General features: G+C 41.2%; 1 protein-coding gene across 2 annotated transcripts in view; it reads left to right on the top strand.

The window, feature by feature from the left end:
• The window catches only part of COL19A1 (collagen type XIX alpha 1 chain), a 1307565-nt gene that overhangs the window by 411960 nt on the left and 870907 nt on the right, over positions 1-24698 (top strand). For both annotated transcript variants that reach the window (XM_075340245.1, XM_075340246.1), the window contains exon 12: positions 5731-5775. In XM_075340245.1, the coding sequence (XP_075196360.1) occupies positions 5731-5775 (45 nt within the window). The remainder of the gene's footprint in view (positions 1-5730; positions 5776-24698) is intronic.

Genomic DNA, 24698 nt, shown 5'->3' with positions numbered 1-24698 from the left:
CATGAGATGATGTTGCCAAGCTACATGACAAGTTATTGAGACATTGACATTTTTTGGGCATATACCCACCACTGTTGTTGGCTTTTGTTTCAATAAATTGTTTGAGATGAAAAAATTATCAGTCACAAGGAGGTTTTTGCAAGCATTGCCGACTGTTATGGCAGCATGAAACTTCAGATATTTGCACTCTGATTGCTAACTTCTCTGATGTCTGTGATCAGCCCAGGGTTAATTGAGCATCACAGTCAGGCTAGCAAAAGTTAATCTCTGCTGGACTTATGTTATTATTTTTCAAAGTGAATCTACTAGACGGATTTTGCTATGTAATATGAAAGCAGCTGAGACACTGATTTCACTGATGTACCACTTATTAGGTCCCTTCACATGTCAGTGTTTCCGGTACGTATGGCATCTGTTTTTTCACTTATGCCACATGTACCTATTATAATGTATAGTGATCTTTACATTCCAATTTTTACCGGAAGCATGGATGAAAAAGGTCAATAGAAGTCTATAGGTCTGTAAACAAGTACAGCACACGGACGACATCCATGTGACATCCGTCTGACATGTACCAGGAAAAAATGCATTCAAGAAATTAAAGATTTTTATCTGGTAAAGATGTGCAAAGATGATGGATAGATAATACATAAGTAGCTAGATAAACAGTACAGCTTTCTATTTAACCAAATAAATAATTACATGGAAAAAACAACGTGGGGTCCCCTTCATTTTTGCAAAGGTAAAACAGACAACTGTAGTATGATAATATCAGGCTGTTAAGCCATGGATATTGGGCCCTTTCCAGACTAAAATTACCAGCCCACAGCCACCCCAGAAGTGGAGCATCATGAGATGGACTAGCAATCCGGGCAATGGTTTTTGGGGTTACTGTAAGTTGTGAAGTATTCAAAAACACAGCTGGCATCAAGTTCTGGTGTTAGTAATGGAAAGGTGACTTTTAGACACACACACACAAAAATACTTCACTGACATAAACACTCCCCTAAACTATCCATCGTCTGACACTTTATGACAAAAAAACCCCACGCATGTCTGCTGTAGTCTAGGGAATCCACATAACACACTGAATCCGTCATAGTCCACTAATGTAAACCTGAAAAAAAATCAGAAACATACAAACACAGAAAAACTTTCCCTCGTTCACCACTTCATTAAAAAATAATAATCCCCATGCAGGTCCTATGTAGTCCAGTAATTCCGATGAACAAACTCTATGAAGCATTATTGTAACACTCAATAAACTTTGCATAGAGGCACTTCTGGGTCATGCTGTGCTCACACCCAGAGCCTCTGAAGAGCATTGACATCAGAAATGTTACCTCTATTCAAACTTTCTGATTCACACGCAGCACAGCATGATGTGAAACCTCTGAAGAGTGGTAATGTTACTGATGTCACCACTCTTCAGATGTGCCGAGTCTCATGCAGCATTACCCAGAAGTGCCTGTGTGCAAAGTCTATTGAGTTTCAGAACAGTGCTCCATAGACTTTATTTGTCTTAATCACTTGACTACGTTAGACCTGCATGGGAATTTTTTTCCAATAAAGTGGTGAACGAGGGAAGGTGTCTTGTTTTATTTCTTTGTGTTTGTATGTTTCTGTTTTTTTTTCAGGTTTCCATTTGTGGACTACTACAGATTTGTTGGACCATGGCAGATTCCTTGGACTATGGCAGATCTACGTGGATTATTTGTTTTTCAATAAAGTGGAGAACGAAGGAAAGTTTCGGGAGAGTGTTTTTTGGAGCGTGTTTTCTTCAATAAAGTTATTTGTGTCTTTTTTATCACTGGGTCAGTGTCTTTAAATCTATCTAACATATCTATCTCTCTCTATCTATCTATCTGTTTATCCATGCACATCTATAAAACATAAAAATCATTCATTTCTTGAAAGCTTTTCATTGCGGTGTGTCACACGGATGACACACATATACACACGGATGACACACATATACACACGGATGACACACATATACACACGGATGACACACATGTACATAGGGATGGCCAAAACAGACCGTGCTGCAAGTGTGTTTTTTATGGGTTCATCTAAAGGGGGTCTAAAGGTACCGTCACACATAACGAGATCGCTAGCGAGATCGCTGCTGAGTCACCGTTTGGTGACGCAGTAGCGATCCCGTTAGCGATCTCGTTATGTGTGACACCTACCAGCGATCAGGCCCCTGCTGTGAGATCTCTAGTCGTTGCAGAATGGTCCAGGCCATTTTCTTCAAAGGTGATGTCCTGCTGAGCAGGACACATCGCTGTGTTTGACACTGTGTGACAGGGTCACAGTGACTGCTGAGATCGTTATACAGGTCGCTACTGCGACCTGTATTGTTCCTGCATTGTTGGTAAGATTTGACTGTGTGACATCTCACCTGCGACCTCCCAGCGACTTACCTGCAATCCCTATCAGGTCGCATCGTTTTCGGGATCGCTGGTAAGTCGTTGTGTGTGACTGGTCCTTTAGGCTGTGGACTGTGGTTTCAATACAATTGCGGTGTTAATCAGCAGGAGATTATCACTGTTGAACTAGCTACTCACGTGTCTCCTGGTCCAATCATATTCCGCATTGATGATTAGTAGCTTACTCTCAGCTTACTAATCATTGGTGTGGGTGGGGTTAGCTTTCTGAGCACTCGTACATCTACAACGGAGAAAACTTGGATTGTATCACAACTGCTGCACCCTGTAAACTTAAGGGATATATTGTTGAAATCAAGATCTCTTTTCCTACATTATGCTGCTCTCAGATGAGGAAGCAAAACCTGGTGACAGATTTCCTTTAAGGGGTTTGAACCTGCAATTGTCTGATTGCGTGTTCTCGATACTATAATACCATAGTATTGCAGCATATAGAGAAGATTACATCCTTTTATGAAGTCCAGCAACAGTCTTCTCTTCATAGGATAATTAACATGGCATGACTAAATGTGCTGCAATTCCATAATGCTTCAGATAAGATAAGAGTTTTATGCAAAACATACGCATGGCTATGAGAGGGCATGAAATGTATATTGTATTTTGGATCTAGCAAACACTGCATCAGTTGGATAAAATGTTTCCTCTGCACTCTGCTGTCATAAGTTATGTTGACATTGTAGCAGCTGAATGTATCATGAAGCCACATCAACCAAAAACGTAGAATTATGTAACCATGCAAACAGCTGCTTGAAAGTCTAGAACATTTTGTTAGTTCAAATTCTGTGCAACCCAAATCATAAAACTAGAATCTTATGCTGTATGTAACAAATGTTACTGTCTCAGTGTACGGTTCAGCAGATAAATATAAACCTTTTGGCAGGAATTTATGCTCACAATATGCCTAAATCCATGGATTTGTATGTACTGTGTTTATACAAATGAGACTTTTTTTCAAATACAACTTTGAAATCACAAAATTTTATGGTATTCCATGAACAGTAATACTGGGTCCTCTTATCTTACACACCCTAAGGCTATGTGCCCACGGGGACATTGTCCTGTGGTTATATCTGCAGGACATTCCGCAGGTGCTCCCAGAAAACTGCAGCAAAACGTCTGTCTGTTTCCATGCTGCGGTTTATTTGCAGAATGTCCTGCGGATATGGTGCGGGCATTTTGCATTGAGGATACAGTACCATGGCTTCGGCACTGCATCCTCAATGCAGAACAAGTGCTGCAGTGATCGGGGCGTTCATATTACTTACCTCCATCATGCAGCACCTCGCTTTCCGGCGGCCGCGTCACTCTGTCAGCATCTGGTGCACTGTGCTGGAGGTGGGCGGGCCTGAACTAGCTCCGGATGTCACTTGACCGGAGCTCGTGCAGGCCCCACTCACCTCTTCCTTCCTGTACCTGCATTAACTGCGCTCCTGTACACCGGACGGAGAAAGTGACTCCGGTGACGCAGGTAAGTATATGGAACCCTGCGGAGAAGTCCGCAGGAATAATTCCCATGCTGCTGATTTTTCCGCAGGGAAATCCGCATTATTTCCGCTGTGGAAAAAAATGCAGCATGGGCACAGCAGTTCCCAAATGCCATAGAAATGGCTGGGGAGTAGCTGTGCTGCAGATTGTTGAAAAATCTGCGGAATTTCCGCAAAAAATCCGCTGCAAATTCCGCGCATTTTCCGCAGCATGGGCACATAGCCTTAAAGGGGTTGTCCAGTCAAAACTTGCTGATCTGTGGTGGTTGAATCCTGAGCTCTGCACCCATTAGTAGAATCAGGAATTTTTACCCGTGAGGGATTCTTTTTTTGGATGCCTGACTGACGGGATATTCGTTCTATATGCGGCTGCTAAAAAATGTGCAGCTTTTGGCAGTCTGAGTATGATTGAAAATGGGATCTAACATGTGCACACCCACTCCATTCTCATATGGAGAAACGTGTCGAGATCAGTGGGCAACCCAACTATCATTGCCCCTCTGATTAACAAGATCACCTATAGAGATGAGCAAACATGAACTGCTCATCGGGGTTTTTAGCGAACTCTTGTGGTCCGGGGCTGGAACCTTAACATGGTCTTTTAAGCAAAGTCCATGTTAGGGTGCTGTTCATATGCTAACCACTCCATCGAGCATTGGGGTACTCGGGTACACTCGGTGCTCGGCCCAGTGTGAGCCACTTGCAGTTTCTGAATAACTCTCACTGAGGGTAAAAGCAATATTTTCAGATGCCCAATCATTGACTTCAATTTTACACGTTACTCGAGTCAAGATCATAAGCTCGAGTCTCCATTGACTTATATGGGGTTAGCAGTTTTTTCAGGTCAAGTCTGGGTCCTGAAATTTTTTTTAACTAAAGACAAACCAGGTGAACCTGAACATACATGGGTCGCTCATCCCTAATCACATATCCTTTAGATAGGTGATAGTGATAACCTGTTTTCACCAGATAACATAATTAAGCTTCGGTATACAAATGAGGCAGTCTAATAAGCATTGTTTTAAACCTTAAAATTGTATAAAAGAATATTTCACCTCGCCACACAAAAAATAAGCTAAAAACAGCCCTATCCACAGAAAAATTAAAACTGGGCAAACCAACATTTTTTATTTGAAACTATATTTTTTTTATCCCTTAAATAAAACAAAAACATTCAACTATGAACCTAGAAAATTATACCAGTTCATTTTTACCAAACAGTGGCAGAATTGCATTGTTTTTCATCGTTTCATTGTACTTTGAACTTTCTTCCCAATTTACACTACATTTTATGGTTAAATAAATTAATGTTTCAAAACTAAAACTCATCCCACACAAAAAACCCTTGTATGGCTATTTAAAAAAATGGAAAAAAGGTATGACTTTTGAAAGAAAAGGAGAAAAAAATAGCACAAAAATGAAAACAATTACCTTGCCTTGAAGAGGTTAAAAATACAAATTGCTCAACAGATATCTACGCTGAATTGCTTTTTTATAAGCGTATAGCTAATAGTTAACTGAATAAAAATAGTTTTAAACAAAAATATTATTTTTGTCCACAAAGGGTTATCTTAAAGATGATTAAAATGTATCTAATGAAAACCCAGAGAAACAGCTTAATACATCCCAACTATTTAGGATATAGATGAGAGGTCATCAGCATTATAATTGTACATAATGAATATTTCTTACATATGTTTTGAAATGTATGTTTTGTCTCTAAAATGAAAAGTACTTGTGTTTGGAGTTTGGACATAAATCATGTAATTTATTTATCAATGCCTTTTTTTGGACAGGGTGAACTTGGTCTTCATGGTAATAAAGGAGAAAAAGGAGATGAGGTATGTATATCTTATTTACTCAAATTCTCTTTTTTAACACTATTAATTACAGCCAGACTCTCAGAGAAGGCAGACATAGTATATTACTATCTCTGCCTTCTTGACATCTTTATGCACAGAGCTGAACAAGCGCTAATTATGCAGAAATTAGAAGCAATAATGGACCCTCCACCTCTGGACCCAGGAATTTTGTGATTACTAGGTGCAGGCAGGAAGCAGGAACTGCTACATCTTCGGAGACCCAGACAGGTCTGCTATGCAGCCAAGAAACTTAACCAGTTTCTGTTAAAGTTGTTATAAAGTTAAAAAGAAAAGCTTTTAAATGTTGACATGCTTCCTAAAGCCATTTATGACTGTGAATAAAGGAAAATTATGTAAGTAAAATAAATAAATATATAAATGAATTAAAAAAAATGCTTCGAATCCAAATTGCTGTTCTACCCCATAGAAAAAAGTGCATCCATCCTATAAAAAATATTTGTTATACAGCCGGGAATATATTTTAAAATGTATTTTAACAGAGAATTAGAACATTATTTATTTTCACAAATATTGTATAATATTGACAAAAGAAAAGAATGAAAACTACTTTAAAAGTAGGCTCCACGCATCATGAAAAAAATATGTAATATTACCTGAATATCAAAGTGAGAGAGTTTTAAGAGTTTGTCCACTACTTTTACATTGATGGCCTATCCTTAGGATAAGTCATCAATGTCTGATCAGCGGAGGTTCGACAGCCGACAACTCCACCAATCAGCTGTAGGTACCGCAAGCGGCAGAATGCAGCTGGACATGCTCCATCTTCTGATAGAGTCTCAACCGGATACTGCACATCTGCCTCCCATTCAAATCAATAGGAGGCGGCTGTGCAGTACCTTGATGCAGCCGCTATCAGAAGATGGAGCAGCTCCGGAACTGAGCATTTCCGACTGCCGGCACTGAGAACAGCTGATTTATGGGGATGCCTGGTGTCATACCCCGGCCAATAAGACATTGATGACCTATCCTAAGGATATGCTATCAGTGTAAAAGTAGGGGACAACCTCTTTAAAGTTCTTTATACCGCATTCATTAAAATAAAAAAAATTGGACCAGTCAGGAAGGGAGTAAATTACTTAATATGGAACTAGTTAATATTTTTATGTTTTGAAACCAAAGTTATTTCTTTAACCTGTTATTTATTGTCGGTGCAGTCTCTAATCTACAATATGGTTTGCTATATTATGCCTGTAAGCAGTTTAACAGGTAGTAAAGTGGGAGCAAAGAAACAAATATATGCCCCCCAGCATTTCTTATAATTCGTCTTTGCCTTCCTCTAGAGATGGGTAAAACTTGAAAAAAACCAGAGTACAGTAACTTTGACAGGAGGGAAACCCCTAGTGGCCATTTTGGGAATGATTTTTCAAGGACAAGGCAACATATATTTTATAATAGCGTGATTTGGAAACTGCTTATTAACCAGTCAAATTAATCAAGTTGTCTGAAAATTCTCTGACCATTTAACTATATTTCTCTTATCTAGCTATAAATACGTGCAAAATGATAAAGCTGACGAAAAATGAATAAATTGCCTGTTCGTACAAAATATAAAGTATAAAAAAAGCAAATCAATTGCATGTAGAATATTATACAGTCCTGCAAACTTTAATGGTTTCTATTACCAGCTTCAACAATGTAGTCTTCTAAATGTAAAAAAGTGAAATTATAAAATCTTATATATCAATACAATACATTTCGGTTGACATTTTGTAGCGCGAGGTTAATATGATGGTATACAATGTAAGGCTGATGAGATATTAATAAGGGAATATAGTAAGTGACCCTGTGATATGAGAATAAAAGGCTGCATTTCCTAGAAATGCAATAGAATGCGAGATAAGTCACTGTAACACCATAGATCAGAATGAAGTACACTGAAATACACCATTTATCAAATGCACATGAATACCACAATAGTTACTAAATTGCTTTTTGAGCCGTCATGGCTGGAAATTGATTCAAGTATTTATATTTTATTTTATGCTTCTGGCAAACTTATACTAAAGGAGCTGCTATCTTTCATAGGAATGCAAATTCCAATATCCATATTAAACTATAAAGAGAAGAGTAATATGAAACGACTTGGTTTCTGCACCTCTCTAGAGGGACCTAAAGCTTGAGGCAAGATAATTCCAGCTTCAAGAGGTTTCATGGTGTTATCATCTGCATTTCCGAAAATAGCCCTTTTTGACTATCTCTAGTATCTGTTAAGCTTTGTAAATAGGTTTTGATTTCTTGAGATGGGCACCTTTCTCCAGCTTGGAATGACTTGTTAATTATTTACAAGTGCCTTAGCAGCTGTGTCAAATTTTTAGGAGATTTGAGACTCGTTGGTTGATGTCATGGATATAAATTTGCAGTTGTTGCTGCCATTCTTTTATTGTTGTGCCACTGAGATTGAGATCATGTTCAGTTTAAGGCATCAAGCACTTATCATAATATCTTTACTGGGATCTTGCCTATAATTCTAAATTTATATATCTTTTTCATGTTGTCCTTTGGCTTTTTGTTTTTGTAGACTAGTAAAAAAATCTTCATTATGTCATGGCTAAAAGATTTCTATTGACTATGACCTAAAATTTTTTAGTTATACCGCTATCGTTTCAGAATATTTATTATCACATCCTCTTTAGAGAATTTTCTGTGTATTATTTAAAATAGTATATAGTAACATATTAAGATATACAGAATATGTATGTATTGGTTTTATGTAGTTTGTTATTATTTTGTAAAACAAAGTTGCCATTGATAGTCTATGAATAATTTCAGTTATCAAATTGTATTACAGTATATGTTATGTTGTTTGTGAAATGGATGAAAAAATAATAAAATAATGAAAGCCAAATACAGGATTAACCCTTACTGTTGCTGTATAATTCCAATTAGGACTGATAATAACCGATAAATAATTTGTCTCAATGACTTTTGGGATAGCGAGGAACTGGGGCTCCTAAGCTGTCCCTCAAGCTAGGGGGCCCTACGCTATGCATAATGTCAGTGTTACTCCTGATAGTGGAGAGGCCTGAGTCTCCTTCCTGGCCCTACTCCTGACCAATCCTGATCTTATTCCATTTTCTCCTCCCACCAGGGAGGGATAAGACAGGAGTTTGTTGAAACCACAGACAATCGAAAAGCCAATACTTTGTCCCACTGCACGCACACACAACGGTAAAGACAATAGGAGATTCAGGAGGAAAAACAAGATCAGGAAGGAAATAGAAAACAGGGGTAAAACTCCACAACTGCTCAACGCAATAGGCACAAATAATGCACAACTTTAACCACAGTCTGGGACACCATACCTCACAGACAAATGTAGGACAAAATGTAGCTGGCATGGGGAGAATGATTCCACCAGCATAAATAGGAGGGGAACAGATGTGATAGGTCTCCCCAAAACATGTGATTAAAAGAGAAGGCAGACTAGCAGAGATTAATTCTTGCTAGTCTGCCTATAAATCAGTACACAGCAGGTCTATGCTCGAGTCTGCCTGTGTTGATCCCAAACACCAGAATCTGCAATCTGCACAGAGTCCAATGCCATCATGACAGTCAGCAGAGTTTGTGTAAAACTCTGTGTGACACAAGTTAGCCTTTTCTAATTCCAAGAATGTAAATCTCTTGTACATTTATATTGCACTCTGTTTTGCATAGGCTTTTCTTGGGCCAACAAAGGGAAATGTTTACTAGGGCTTACTATTGAATCTAAACAAAATATTTACATATTGAATTTAATTGCAATGTAGATGTTATCATTGCAGAAATATATGTAAGCATAACAAGGTAATATACATTATTTGTACATCAACCCATGAGAAAGAAATCCCATTGGCAAGTAATTGACTGTAAATTTGGCACCAAGTAGGGTTCTCCCCTATCACGTGTTTTAATATTCAATGATGCCATTTGAAACCTTATTGTTCTCCTAAATATCTGCAAAATCTTAATGTTGGTTGTTATGGCTGGTCATTCACTGGAAAAGCAATGGACTCATTGCAGAAACTATACAGACCCTATGATAAGACAACATGGTCTTTAGGTTGACAGTTTTTAATGGAAATCATGCTGCAGACGTCTGATCCCATTTTAACTACCTTGCCTCCTCCACAGCAATACTAATGGTGTGAAATGTCATAAAATAGACTTAATCATATTGTAAATTATTTAAAATAATATACTTTCTATTATTTATCAAGCTAATGTAGTGTCTGAAATGTGAAACTCCATATCACAAAGCAAGTTACAAGCCATAAAAAAGCACTGAAAATTCCTCAAGAGCCATCATTGAGGTATCTGGACAAACAAATCTTTGTGAAGAGGAATTCTCTTGGGAACCATGACTGAATCATTTCCTTTCCTTTGCTTCATGAAAGTTAATAGCAATTTTTATATAAATGGCTTAAAAAGAATAGGTTAAAAAGTTTTAATAAGGCAAAAAAAAAAATACAAAAGTTAAAATTGGTTACTGTTTTAGTGTCACCGCAAACCTTCCTCAATTAGAAACGCATGGTTCTTGATTGCTTCCGGATCATTTCTCTTCGTCTTGGACCATGTTTGCTTAATACAGGCTTCATTTTCTGTTGTGCTGGGTCTCCATGCAAGTTTCTGATACTCAATAAAAGTCTGGGTTCAAACGACCGCATTTTTTTCATCCGAGAAAAACTGTCCGATTATGCTAATTAGAATCTGATCACTATAATCAGAGCTTGATCTGAGTGGGATCCAATTTACTACACGGTGAATAATTACAAAGTTTCTCCATCTTCTCCATTCAAACAGTCTGTGAAAATCAGTCAACATATCATCCGAGTATGGTCCGATTTTTTTTCAGCTAACAAAATCTCCCTAGGTTACAAATGTATTAAAAATACAACTATATTAAATTAATTTAAAAATTACCTATATTTCACAATTTATATGCACAACATTACAAATAACATAGAATACCCCTGATACAGTATAGCGGGCTTGTCAATAAACCCCTGTTAGATAGTTTGATGGTGTAACCGATAATCCTAGAACATTTAAGAATAATGAGGAGAGATACACTAAATGATCCTTAGGAGAACACTGTCCACTACCTATCAATGGAGATATAACAATAAAGTTACACGCACCCTAGGGTTCAAGTGGTGCTCCCATCCCTAAAATATATGTTCCTAAACTCCCTCATGTACTTTAGACAAGATGGACTAAAACACAGATATAAACAAACTTATTCCATCTTGCCCAATGAATGTAGATAAAGCCATAGGCCACAATATCTTATCTTATAGGAGTTCTCAGGATAGCATCCCCATGGGTATTTTTCATATGGTACTATAATTACCAAACCAAGGCATTTCTGGGTGGGTGTCAAACAAAAGGATTCTCCCAAGCTTAATGTGTTTCCCCCCATTTATATATTGGGGTTCATCAGGAGGCCAGGATAGGACACAATCGCCATCATTCCCTGGAAGTGCACATATGGCAGGAGGAGTCTCCCAGTGCTTGATGAGTGGCAAAAAAAACAAATTGTTGTGTGTCTAAATTGTGGGATATAGCAAATTTTTAAATTAGTCTAATAAAGTTTTATTCTTTATACATTTGTAACCTTGGAAGATACTGTTAGCCTTTTGATTTACTACCTTTTGATTCTCCCTTTTTTGAGCTTCCAATGTTTTTTTCACAGACCCATAGACTTGAATCTAAAGGCCACTTTACACACAGAGATAAATCTATGGCAGATCTGTGGTTGCAGTGAAATCATGGACATATTGTTCCATTTGTACACAGCCACAAACCTGGCACTGATTGTCCACAATTTCACTGCAACCACAGATCTGCCACAGATTTATCTCTGTGTGTGACAGGGCCTTAACAATCGTGCTTGCTGAGAATTTTTTTCCTTGGACCACTCAGTTGGAGGAAAATAAATAGCAGATGTGCAGTGCTTCATTGAATAACATTGATCCGAGTGCAATCTGATCTTTTGCTGGATAGCACTTGGACCAAAATTATGGTCATCTGCATGAGCCCAAAAAAATAATGGGTCAGGTTGAGTGTCACCCTTTTTGAACTACCTCTTTGCACATTTAAGTAAAGGCAACATTTGTGGAAGTGGCATAAAAAAAGCCAAATAGCTTAGACAGGGTTATTAAGCTAAACCTAAATTAAAAAAAACTAAAATCAATAATTGTTTTGGTGTAACACAATCCTCCCTTAACCCCTTAACGACCGCGGGCCGTAAAATTACGTCCTAAATGACATAATCTTACTGCCCGCGGTCCTCCGGCGGCAGCATGCCGCGATCGGCACACATCTCAGCTGATTTTCACAGCTGAGATGTGTGCCTGCTAGGCACGAGCAGAATCGTTATCTGCTCGTGCCGATTAACCCCTTATATGGCGCTGTCAATACATGACAGCGCCATTATAAGCGCAATCGCGGTAAAGTTTTTACTTACCGCCGAAACCGGAAGTCACGTGACGCGATCACGTGACTCCCGATAGTTGTCATGGTAGTACAGGGTCATGTGATGACTCCTGTACTACACATGAATTGGTTTCACTTTCGCTGTGCCCGGGGCACAGCAAAAGAGAAAGACAGCGTATCTGCTGTTTACAGCCTTCCAGCTGTGATCAGCAGATACTGCAGAGCGATCGGAATGCTGATCGCAATAGCCCCCTAGGGGGACTAGTAAAATAAAAAAAAAAAGTAAAAAAATAAGTTTTAAAAAATTAAAAAAAAACAAAAAAACCTAAAAGTTCAAATCACCCCCCATTCGCCCCATTGAAAATTAAAGGGTTAAAAAAATAAAAAATATACACACATTTGGTATCGCCGCGTTCAGAAACGCCCGATCTATCAAAATATAAAATCAATTAATCTGATCAGTAAACGGCGTAGCGGCAAAAAAATTCCAAACGCCAAAACGACGTTTTTTTGTCGCCACAACTTTTGCGCAAAATGCAATAAGAGGCGATCAAAACGTAGCATCTGCGCAAAAATGGTACCGTTAAAAACGTCAGCTCGAGACGCAAAAAATAAGCCGTCATTGAGCCTAAGATCCCGAAAAATGAGAACGCTACGGGTCACGGAATATGGCGTAAAACGTGCGCCACTTTTTTCGGACAAACTTCCGATTTTTTTTTAACCCCTTATATAAAAGTAAACCTATACATGTTTGGTGTCTACGAACTCGCACTGACCTGAGGCATCACACCCACACATCAGTTTTACCATATAGTGAACACAGTGAATAAAATATCTCAAAAACCATAGTGCTATCGCACTTTTTTTGCAATTTTTCAGCATTTGGAATTTTTTTGCCATTTTCTAGTACACAATATGGTAAAACTGATGGTTTCATTTAAAAGTACAGCTCGTTCCGCAAAAAATGAGCCCTCACATGACCATATTGACTGAAAAATAAAAAAGTTACGTCTCTCAGAAAAAGAATGGCGAAAAAAAAAAACGGAAAGCGAAAAATCGGCCGGTCGTGAAAGGGTTAATTATAATTATAAAGGCAATTGTGTTTGCCAAGTGTCTGATACTTATTGATAAAAGTAATGGATTACGCTGAGTTGTCCCATCCTCTAGCAAATGTAAGAGCTGCCTTTATGGTATGTATCCCATTAAAGCAGGTACAAAAGTAACAGTCCAGGCTCTTATTTTGCTACCGTGTGCCCATTTTGACCTTTACATTTTATAAATAGTTTATCTTACATATCCACAAGAACCAAAAAACACATGTAGTTACTTATACTAGATGTAAAATGCTCAAAGCTTGTGTGCCGGCAATTACAGTATATCTGGTGTTTCTGTCATCAGCTTACTAGGAATTCCTCTCCTCCATATGAAATATGATTGTCCTAGATACAATGTAGCCTTGCTATGCTTGCAGTTTATTAAGAAAATATAATGCCTTTTACATTCCTGACACAAATTAGTTTTTATCTTAAGAAACAGGTAGCTTGTCTGAGAATCTGATATATTCTGGCTTCAGTGGAATTTAGGTTGCACCTGAGTCCCCTTCCATAATCATAATTCAGTCAATACTACAATGCTACTATAGCAAAGCAAGCAATTCACATGAGATTGTCTGTACTGAACATCAAATGTTGCTATTTATTCAGTATTGTTCTGTGCGGCTCAGCTACAAATGCACATACAATGCTATAATACATTTTAGGTAGTAAAAACATTCTATATGTCGAATAAATGAACACAGTGATTATGGAATTAACGCTATTGCTTCACAGTTCTTAATATGTAAATAAAAGCTATGAAGGTTCAATTAAAACTGTAAATACTGTCTCCAGATTTGATTGGAATAGGTCTCAATGTATCAAGACCGGTGTATTTCACGCTGGTTCTGATGAGGAGGCTGGACAGAATGTGAGGCTGGCGTCTTAATTAAGGCCTGTTGTGTGCCAAGTTGTGTGCCCCTCCATGTGCACGTAAGGTATGCCACTACTTGTCATAAATTTGACAAACGATGGTCATTATCCCGCCCCCAGCTCTGCCTACTTTGTCACAGCTGGGTGAAAATGGCATGAAAACACCAAAAATTTCAAAACTCATTCACTGCCTTGCTTTGCACAAAAAATTGTAACTTTTTAAGGCATTCTATGGCACGTTTTTGGCATAAAGGTGTTATTGAACTGAGACCAAAGTATTTGTTTATGAAGCGTATCTATTCCCAGTTCCTTTATTGCATTTCTGTAACAATATTCTAGTGAAGATATCAATGAAATGGTCAAAGGCCCAGGTTTAGTAAGAGATCTGCGAGGTTAAAACGCACCAATCACCAGGATTTTCATATATAACCTAAAGCCAGTGCTATACTGGCACTATCAGGCTGATTCGATACATACCTTTAGTTGTCAGCTCGGATGTATAGGTTTTTAAATCCAAGAAAGTAAAGTTTATAAAATTAGCTGCTTGTTGAATGACAGCATCAAAGGAGCAGATAATATATTCTTAGTTATCCCCACCCATGTTAGAATTAGCATAAGCAGTGGCGTAGCTACAGTTTGATGGGCCCTGGTGCAAAATTTGGACCGGGCCCCCCTCCACGTACACCGACACATAGGGTACGGGAAAATGACACTGACACTCGGGGTACAGGATAATGAAGCTGATACTTGGCTTTTACCCACAGGACCTAGGTTTCCCATGATCTGAAATCCCTCTATCAACACCCAGCTTTCCCATGTTCTGATATCCATCTTGTTCTCGGCACCCAGCTTTCCCATGCTCTGCTATACATCTTTCCCTCAGCACCCAGCTTTCCCATATCAGAGCATGGGAAAGCTGGGTGCTGAGAGAAGATGTACAGGAGAGCATGGGAAAGCTGGGTGCCGAGGGAAAGAGCCTTTTTCCCTCAGCACAAAACATTCCCATCCCATGCTTGTATCTTTGTCCTCCCTCGTATATAGTTCTTCAAATACTATAATGGCCCCCACATAGCCTTCCATATAGTATAAAGGGTCCCACATAAGTCTTCATATATTAGAATGCACCTCCATAGTCCTCCATGTATTATAATGCATTTCCCATAGTTCTCCATGTTTTATAATGCACCCATACTCCTCCATGTATAATGCACAAGTACAGTTCATGTATAAGGTGTCCTTCATGTTTATTATGCAGCCACATAGACTTCATGTATAATGTAGCCCCATAGACCTCCATGTATCATGCAGCCAGCACCCACAGGCCTCCATGTATCATGCAGCCAGCCCCCCCCCAGGGCCTCCATGTATCATGCAGCCAGCCCCCCCAGGGCCTCAATGTGTTATGCAGCCAGCCCCCCCAAGTGTCATGCAGCCAGCTCCCCCAGGGCCTCCATGTGTCATGCAGCCAGCCCCCCCAGGGCCTCCATGTGTCATGCAGCCAGGCCCCCCCAAGGCCTCCATGTGTCATGCAGCCAGGCCCCCCAAAGACCTCCATGTGTTATGCAGCCAGGCCCCCCCAGGGCCTCCATGTGTGATGCAGCCAGGCCCCCCCAAGGCCTCCATTTGTCATGCAGCCCCCCCACCAAGGCCTCCATCTGTGATGCAGCCAGGCCCCCCAAGGCCTCCATGTGTCCTGCAGCTAGCTTCCCTGTGTACTCACTTGTTGCTAAAAAAAATAAAAAAACAAGTACTCACCTGTCTTCTCCTTCCACCGGAGCTCTGTCCTCATCTCTAGTTTCACCACTGCTCGTCCTCCCCTCTCCTCATTCCCCCGTGGCTCCGGTCGGCGTCCTCCCATCCTGTGCTCTATGCTCTCACCACACACAGCAGGCGCACAGGAGTGACGTCACCGCGCAGGCACAGGGGAAGAATGATGATGCATAGAGCGGCATCGGCCGCTCTATGCAATATTGTAGCAGTGTGCGATGACGGGGGCCCGGTGCCACCGCCGCTGACACCAGGCAGGGGGACCCGGTGTCAGCGGCCGCGACCGGGTCATATAGCAGCCGCGTGGTCTGCGGCAGAAAAGTGCAGCTCCTCTCACAGAAAGAAGCTGGCTGCTGATCTGCCGGGTGGCCGCGGGACCCTAACCTCCAGGGCACGGTCGCAATGGTGACCACGGTAGTTACGCCCCTGAGCATAAGCATTATACGAACAATTCACTTTGTCTCTTGCAAGACCTGTGTGAGGTCATACCCATGTGACCTGGTATCCAGCTTTGTTGACTAAGGCCCCGCCCTTTCTGGTCATATGGGTATGACCTCACCACAGGTCCTGCAAGAGACAAAGTGATTCATTTGTATAATACTTATGCTAATTCTAACAGGGGGAGGAGATAACTATGAATTCCCTCCCCAGATATTATCTGCTCCTCAGCTGCAGTCACTCAACAAGCAGATCATTTTATAAACTTTACTTTCTTGGATTTCAAAATCTAAACATCCTAGCTGACCACTAAACGTATGTGTAGGATCAGCCTGATAGTGCCAGTATAGCACTGGCTTTAGCTTATATACGAAAATCCTGGTGATTGGTTCCCTTTAAACACCCCCTAGTGGCAGAACATTAAGAATTAAACAACTAAATAAATGTGTAGGATATAAAAATAAATATTCAACTGAACTGGTTTAAAAACTGTAAATATAACTGGTATGTCCATGGTATCGATACACTATATAATAAAATAATGGAGTCACAGGGGGAGCCAGGTTTAATATTGCTAGATAATTGAGAATAATAAAATAATTTACTCAACATTAGGCCCTTCACATGTCCGTGTCTCCGGTACGTGCTAGGTCCGTGCCCGTATGTACCGGAGACACGGGCCCACGTATACCCATTAAAATCAATGGGTATATGTGCACGCACGCGTTCTGCCAGAGGCCCGTGCCTCCGTGTGGAGTAGATGTGTGCCGTGTGCTCCACACGGATGCATGTCCTTGTTTCTCCGGCAGCACGGGCCCGCACACGTACCACATGGAAGTAGTGTGGATGTGGGTGCACGTGACACGCGCCGGAGAAACACACGTGGCATTGTAAAAAATAAAAAACACAAACTCACCTCCACCATTCCTGCAGTCTCTGCCACGGCTGTCACCTGCCTCTGACCCCCAGTGAATTTGATCAATGCGTCTTCCTCACTGGGGGCCAGAAGCAGCGTCAGCGGGGCGTGGCCTGTGCCGGACGCTGTCATTCAGCACCACAGACAGCTCCGGAAGAAACAGGTAAGGCGAGGCTTTCCGTTCTCCGTGTGTTATTACGTATAACACACGGTGAACAGGAATGTGCCACAAACACGGCACACGGGGAGCAAACCACCCCTTTAACACGTACGTGAAAAAACGGATCGTGTTTTTCACGGACGTGTGAAGGGGGCCTTAAGCAGCAGCTGCAATAGCAAATAAGATGTTAGAGTATATATAAATAGAGCTAAAATTATGTACTCCCAAAGTATTACCCTCTATAAAGCCTGCTTTACACGCTGCAATATATCTTACAATGTGTCGGCGGGGTCACGCCGTAAGTGACGCACATCCGGCATTGTAAATTACATTGCAGTGTGTGACATGTACGTGTGATTGCGATTGAACGGTAAAACGTTCATCGCATACACATCATACCTGTCTCTAGAATTGCACGTCAGATTGTTCATCGTACCCGTGGTAGCACACATCGCAGTATGTGACACCCCGGGAACGATGAACACAGCTTACCTATGTCCTGTGGCTCCCGGCCAGCAATGCAGAAGGAAGGAGGTGGGCGGGATGTTTACACCCCGCTTAGCTCCGTCCCTCCTCTTCTATTGGCCGGCTGCCGCGTGACGTCGATGTGACGCCAAACGTCCCTCCCACTCCAGGAAGTGGACGTTTGCCGCCCACATCGAGGTCGTATGGAAGGTAAGTACGTGTGATGGGGGATTACTCGTGTGTGCGGCACGTTCAACAAATTGAACTTGCCACACATATGATGGGGGCGTTGCAAATCGCATACGAAATCGTATGCGAAATTGCAACGTGTAAAGCAGGCTTTAGTCCCTAGGAAAGCTACATATAGAATAATAGATCACGTTTTGGGTTCCACATTTGGAAAAAGATATTAGAACACTAGTGTTGCTTCAAAGGTGGGCAACCAGGTGATTAAATGGGATAGAAGAACCCTTTTATAATGAGAATTGAAAAATCTGGTCTTCTTCATCTAAGAAAAGTGAAGCCTCAGAAGAGATATCATTTATGTTAAGAAAAATATGTGGTCAATACAAAGATCTGGTACATGATTTACTCCTTCCAAGTACATTCAAAGGACCAGGGAGCATTCAGTAAGTGTGTAGGAAAAGTGATTCTGGCAGGGTTCTTTACAGTTAAAGCAGTCAGACTGTGGAATGCCCTACCACAAGAAGTAGTAATTGCAGCATTTAAAAAAGGCCAATGTAATATTGTGATCTTTTCTACTGTGGTGGTGCTGCAGGGAAATAAAACACTTACTGAGAGGCTTCTCCGCAGACAGCTGATCTCGTGGTACCAAATAGGGACACTTTGTGATCTGATTATTTTCAATGGATTATTTTAACATTATTGTCCAAAGCCCCTATAAAATGAAAAACATTTAGTCTTTTTCACATCGTCTACATGGGTCTATATTATTGCAGTACAAAAATCTACGTAAACAACAATACATTTAAAATCAAATATTAAAACAATAGTTATAACATTGCTTGTACTGTAAGTCTATAGTAAACTCTATAGAAAAGACGCTGTATTTTTGCATTTGGAGACACCACAAATTTGCACGCAGCTGTCTACCCCAAGTAGGTGACGTACCAAGAATGGAGGAAAATAGGACATGTTCTACTTAACCATAAACATTCTCTGTCATCTGCTTTGATAAGTCAGCACTGCATCAGCAACTCTCAACAGAGATGAACAATCTCCGTGTGAGTATCCATCATTTCTTCATACCCTTGTCATAACACAAATCAACAAGATGGATTAAATGAAGCCTACATGTACGAAACCTATAGTGAAATTTGAAGGCATTCTCCATCTCATACTTATATTTTACCAACATGACCGGAGCTGGTGGAATTAAAAAAAATAAACCTTGACATTCACAGTATAAGGACAGACACCTTAAAGGTCGTGTACATCATAAAGTTTGATTTAAAAAACACTCATTTTTTGGCTGTTTTTTTTTATTAAATTTAAAATTCATATTAAAATGTGTTTTTCTATTTCATTTTATGGTTAAACATTTTTAACATGATTTAAAAGGAAACATTTTTTCCTGTGCTATTGATCAGAGCTGTGAAAATTAAGCTACAGTTCTGCTAATCAGCAAACAGACCATTGGCTTCAGTAAGCCCCCATACACAATACAAATAGTAAGCAAACAGTCCATTGGCCTCTGTAAGCCCCCATACACAATACAGATAGTCAGCAAACAGTCCATTGGCCTCTGTAAGCCCCCATACACAATACAGATAGTCAGCAAACAGACCATTGGTTTCTATAAGCCCCCATACACAATACAGATAGTCAGCAAACAGACCATTGGCTTCTGTAAGCCCCCATACACAATACAAATAGTCAGCAAACAGACCATTGGCTTCTGTAAGCCCCCATACACAATACAGATAGTCAGCAAACAGACCATTGGCTTCTGTAAGCCCCCATACACAATACAAATAGTCAGCAAACAGTCCATTGGCCTCTGTAAGCCCCCATACACAATACAGATAGTCAGCAAACAGACCATTGGCTTCTGTAAGCCCCCATACACAATACAGAAAGTCAGCAAACAGACCATTGGCTTCTGTAGGCCCCCATACACAATACAGATAGTCAGCAAACAGACCATTGGCTTCTATAAGGCCCCATACACAATACAGATAGTCAGCAAACAGACCATTGGCTTCTGTAAGCCCCCATACACAATACAGATAGTCAGCAAACAGACCATTGGCTTCTGTAGGCCCCCATACACAATACAGATAGTCAGCAAACAGACCATTGGCTTCTGTAGGCCCCCATACACAATACAGATAGTCAGCAAACAGACCATTGGCTTCTGTAGGCCCCCATACACAATACAGATAGTCAGCAAACAGACCATTGGCTTCTGTAGGCCCCCATACACAATACAGATAGTCAGCAAACAGACCATTGGCTTCTGTAGGCCCCCATACACAATACAGATAGTCAGCAAACAGACCTTTGGCTTCTGTAAGCCCCCATACACAATACAGATAGTCAGCAAACAGACCATTGGCTTCTATAAGCCCCCATACACAATACAGATAGTCAGCAAACAGACCATTGGCTTCTGTAGGCCCACATACACAATACAGATAGTCAGCAAACAGACCATTGGCTTCTGTAGGCCCCCATGCACAATACAGATATTCAGCAAACAGACCATTGGCTTCTGTAAGCCCCCATACACAATACAGATAGTCAGCAAACAGACCATTGGCTTCTGTAGGCCCCCATACACAATACAAATAGTCAGCAAACAGACCATTGGCTTCTGTAAGCCCCCATACACAATACAGATAGTCAGCAAACAGACCATTGGCTTCTGTAAGCCCCCATACACAATACAAATAGTCAGCAAACTGTCCATTGGCCTCTGTAAGCCCCCATACACAATACAGATAGTCAGCAAACAGACCATTGGCTTCTGTAAGCCCCCATACACAATACAGATAGTCAGCAAACAGACCATTGGCTTCTATAAGCCCCCATACACAATACAGATAGTCAGCAAACAGACCATTGGCTTCTGTAGGCCCACATACACAATAAAGATAGTCAGAAAACAGACCATTGGCTTCTGTAGGCCCCCATACACAATACAGATAGTCAGCAAACAGACCATTGGCTTCTGTAAGCCCCCATACACAATACAGAAAGTCAGCAAACAGACCATTGGCTTCTGTAGGCCCCCATACACAATACAGATAGTCAGCAAACAGACCATTGGCTTCTATAAGGCCCCATACACAATACAGATAGTCAGCAAACAGACCATTGGCTTCTGTAAGCCCCCATACACAATACAGATAGTCAGCAAACAGACCATTGGCTTCTGTAGGCCCCCATACACAATACAGATAGTCAGCAAACAGACCATTGGCTTCTGTAGGCCCCCATACACAATACAGATAGTCAGCAAACAGACCATTGGCTTCTGTAGGCCCCCATACACAATACAGATAGTCAGCAAACAGACCATTGGCTTCTGTAGGCCCCCATACACAATACAGATAGTCAGCAAACAGACCATTGGCTTCTGTAGGCCCCCATACACAATACAGATAGTCAGCAAACAGACCTTTGGCTTCTGTAAGCCCCCATACACAATACAGATAGTCAGCAAACAGACCATTGGCTTCTATAAACCCCCATACACAATACAGATAGTCAGCAAACAGACCATTGGCTTCTGTAGGCCCACATACACAATACAGATAGTCAGCAAACAGACCATTGGCTTCTGTAGGCCCACATACACAATAAAGATAGTCAGAAAACAGACCATTGGCTTCTGTAGGCCCCCATACACAATACAGATAGTCAGCAAACAGACCATTGGCTTCTGTAAGCCCCCATACACAATACAGAAAGTCAGCAAACAGACCATTGGCTTCTGTAGGCCCCCATACACAATACAGATAGTCAGCAAACAGACCATTGGCTTCTATAAGGCCCCATACACAATACAGATAGTCAGCAAACAGACCATTGGCTTCTGTAAGCCCCCATACACAATACAGATAGTCAGCAAACAGACCATTGGCTTCTGTAGGCCCCCATACACAATACAGATAGTCAGCAAACAGACCATTGGCTTCTGTAGGCCCCCATACACAATACAGATAGTCAGCAAACAGACCATTGGCTTCTGTAGGCCCCCATACACAATACAGATAGTCAGCAAACAGACCATTGGCTTCTGTAGGCCCCCATACACAATACAGATAGTCAGCAAACAGACCATTGGCTTCTGTAGGCCCCCATACACAATACAGATAGTCAGCAAACAGACCTTTGGCTTCTGTAAGCCCCCATACACAATACAGATAGTCAGCAAACAGACCATTGGCTTCTATAAACCCCCATACACAATACAGATAGTCAGCAAACAGACCATTGGCTTCTGTAGGCCCACATACACAATACAGATAGTCAGCAAACAGACCATTGGCTTCTGTAGGCCCCCATGCACAATACAGATATTCAGCAAACAGACCATTGGCTTCTGTAAGCCCCCATACACAATACAGATAGTCAGCAAACAGACCATTGGCTTCTGTAGGCCCCCATACACAATACAAATAGTCAGCAAACAGACCATTGGCTTCTGTAAGCCCCCATACACAATACAGATAGTCAGCAAACAGACCATTGGCTTCTGTAAGCCCCCATACACAATACAAATAGTCAGCAAACTGTCCATTGGCCTCTGTAAGCCCCCATACACAATACAGATAGTCAGCAAACAGACCATTGGCTTCTGTAAGCCCCCATACACAATACAGATAGTCAGCAAACAGACCATTGGCTTCTATAAGCCCCCATACACAATACAGATAGTCAGCAAACAGACCATTGGCTTCTGTAGGCCCACATACACAATAAAGATAGTCAGCAAACAGACCATTGGCTTCTGTAGGCCCCCATACACAATACAGATAGTCAGCAAACAGACCATTGGCTTCTGTAAGCCCCCATACACAATACAGATAGTCAGCAAATAGACCATTGGCTACTGTAGGCCCCCCATACACAATACAGATAGTCAGCAAACAGACCATTGGCTTCTATAAGCCCCCATACACAATACAGATAGTCAGCAAACAGACCATTGGCTTCTGTAGGCCCACATACACAATACAGATAGTCAGCAAACAGACCATTGGCTTCTGTAGGCCCCCATGCACAATACAGATATTCAGCAAACAGACCATTGGCTTCTGTAAGCCCCCATACACAATACAGATAGTCAGCAAACAGACCATTGGCTTCTGTAGGCCCCCATACACAATACAAATAGTCAGCAAACAGACCATTGGCTTCTGTAAGCCCCCATACACAATACAGATAGTCAGCAAACAGACCATTGGCTTCTGTAAGCCCCCATACACAATACAAATAGTCAGCAAACTGTCCATTGGCCTCTGTAAGCCCCCATACACAATACAGATAGTCAGCAAACAGACCATTGGCTTCTGTAAGCCCCCATACACAATACAGATAGTCAGCAAACAGACCATTGGCTTCTATAAGCCCCCATACACAATACAGATAGTCAGCAAACAGACCATTGGCTTCTGTAGGCCCACATACACAATAAAGATAGTCAGCAAACAGACCATTGGCTTCTGTAGGCCCCCATACACAATACAGATAGTCAGCAAACAGACCATTGGCTTCTGTAAGCCCCCATACACAATACAGATAGTCAGCAAATAGACCATTGGCTACTGTAGGCCCCCCATACACAATACAGATAGTCAGCAAACAGACCATTGGCTTCTGTAAGCCCCCATACACAATACAAATAGTCAGCAAACAGACCATTGGCTTCTGTTGGCCCCCATACACAATACAGATAGATAGTTAGCAAACAGACCATTGGCTTCTGTAGGCCCCCATACACAATACAAATAGTCAGCAAACAGACCATTGGCTTCTGTAGGCCCCCATACACAATACAGATAGTTAGCAAACAGACCATTGGTTTCTGTAAGCCCCCATACACAATACAGACGGTCAGCAAACAGACCATTGGCTTCTGTAGGCCCCCATACACAATACAGATAGTCAGCAAACAGACCATTGGCTTCTGTAAGCCCCCATACACAATACAGATAGTCAGCAAATAGACCATTGGCTTCTATAAGCCCCCATACACAATACAGATAGTCAGCAAACAGACCATTGGCTTCTGTAGGCCCACATACACAATAAAGATAGTCAGCAAACAGACCATTGGCTTCTGTAGGCCCCCCATACACAATACAGATAGTCAGCAAACAGACCATTGGCTTCTGTAAGCCCCCATACACAATACAAATAGTCAGCAAACAGACCATTGGCTTCTGTTGGCCCCCATACACAATACAGATAGTTAGCAAACAGACCATTGGCTTCTGTAGGCCTCCATACACAATACAAATAGTCAGCAAACAGACCATTGGCTTCTGTAGGCCCCCATACACAATACAGATAGTTAGCAAACAGACCATTGGCTTCTGTAAGCCCCCATACACAATACAGACGGTCAGCAAACAGACCATTGGCTTCTGTAGGCCCCCATACATAATACAGATAGTCAGCAAACAGACCATTGGCTTCTGTAGGCCCCCCATACACAATACAGATAGTCAGCAAACAGACCATTGGCTTCTGTAAGCCCCCATACACAATACAAATAGTCAGC

The sequence above is a fragment of the Anomaloglossus baeobatrachus genome, chromosome 3, assembly GCF_048569485.1.
Source record: "Anomaloglossus baeobatrachus isolate aAnoBae1 chromosome 3, aAnoBae1.hap1, whole genome shotgun sequence".
In the NCBI taxonomy this organism is placed as follows: domain Eukaryota; kingdom Metazoa; phylum Chordata; class Amphibia; order Anura; family Aromobatidae; genus Anomaloglossus; species Anomaloglossus baeobatrachus.
Note: the sequence above shows the minus strand (reverse complement) of the source record. Positions and strands in the feature narration are given on the sequence as shown.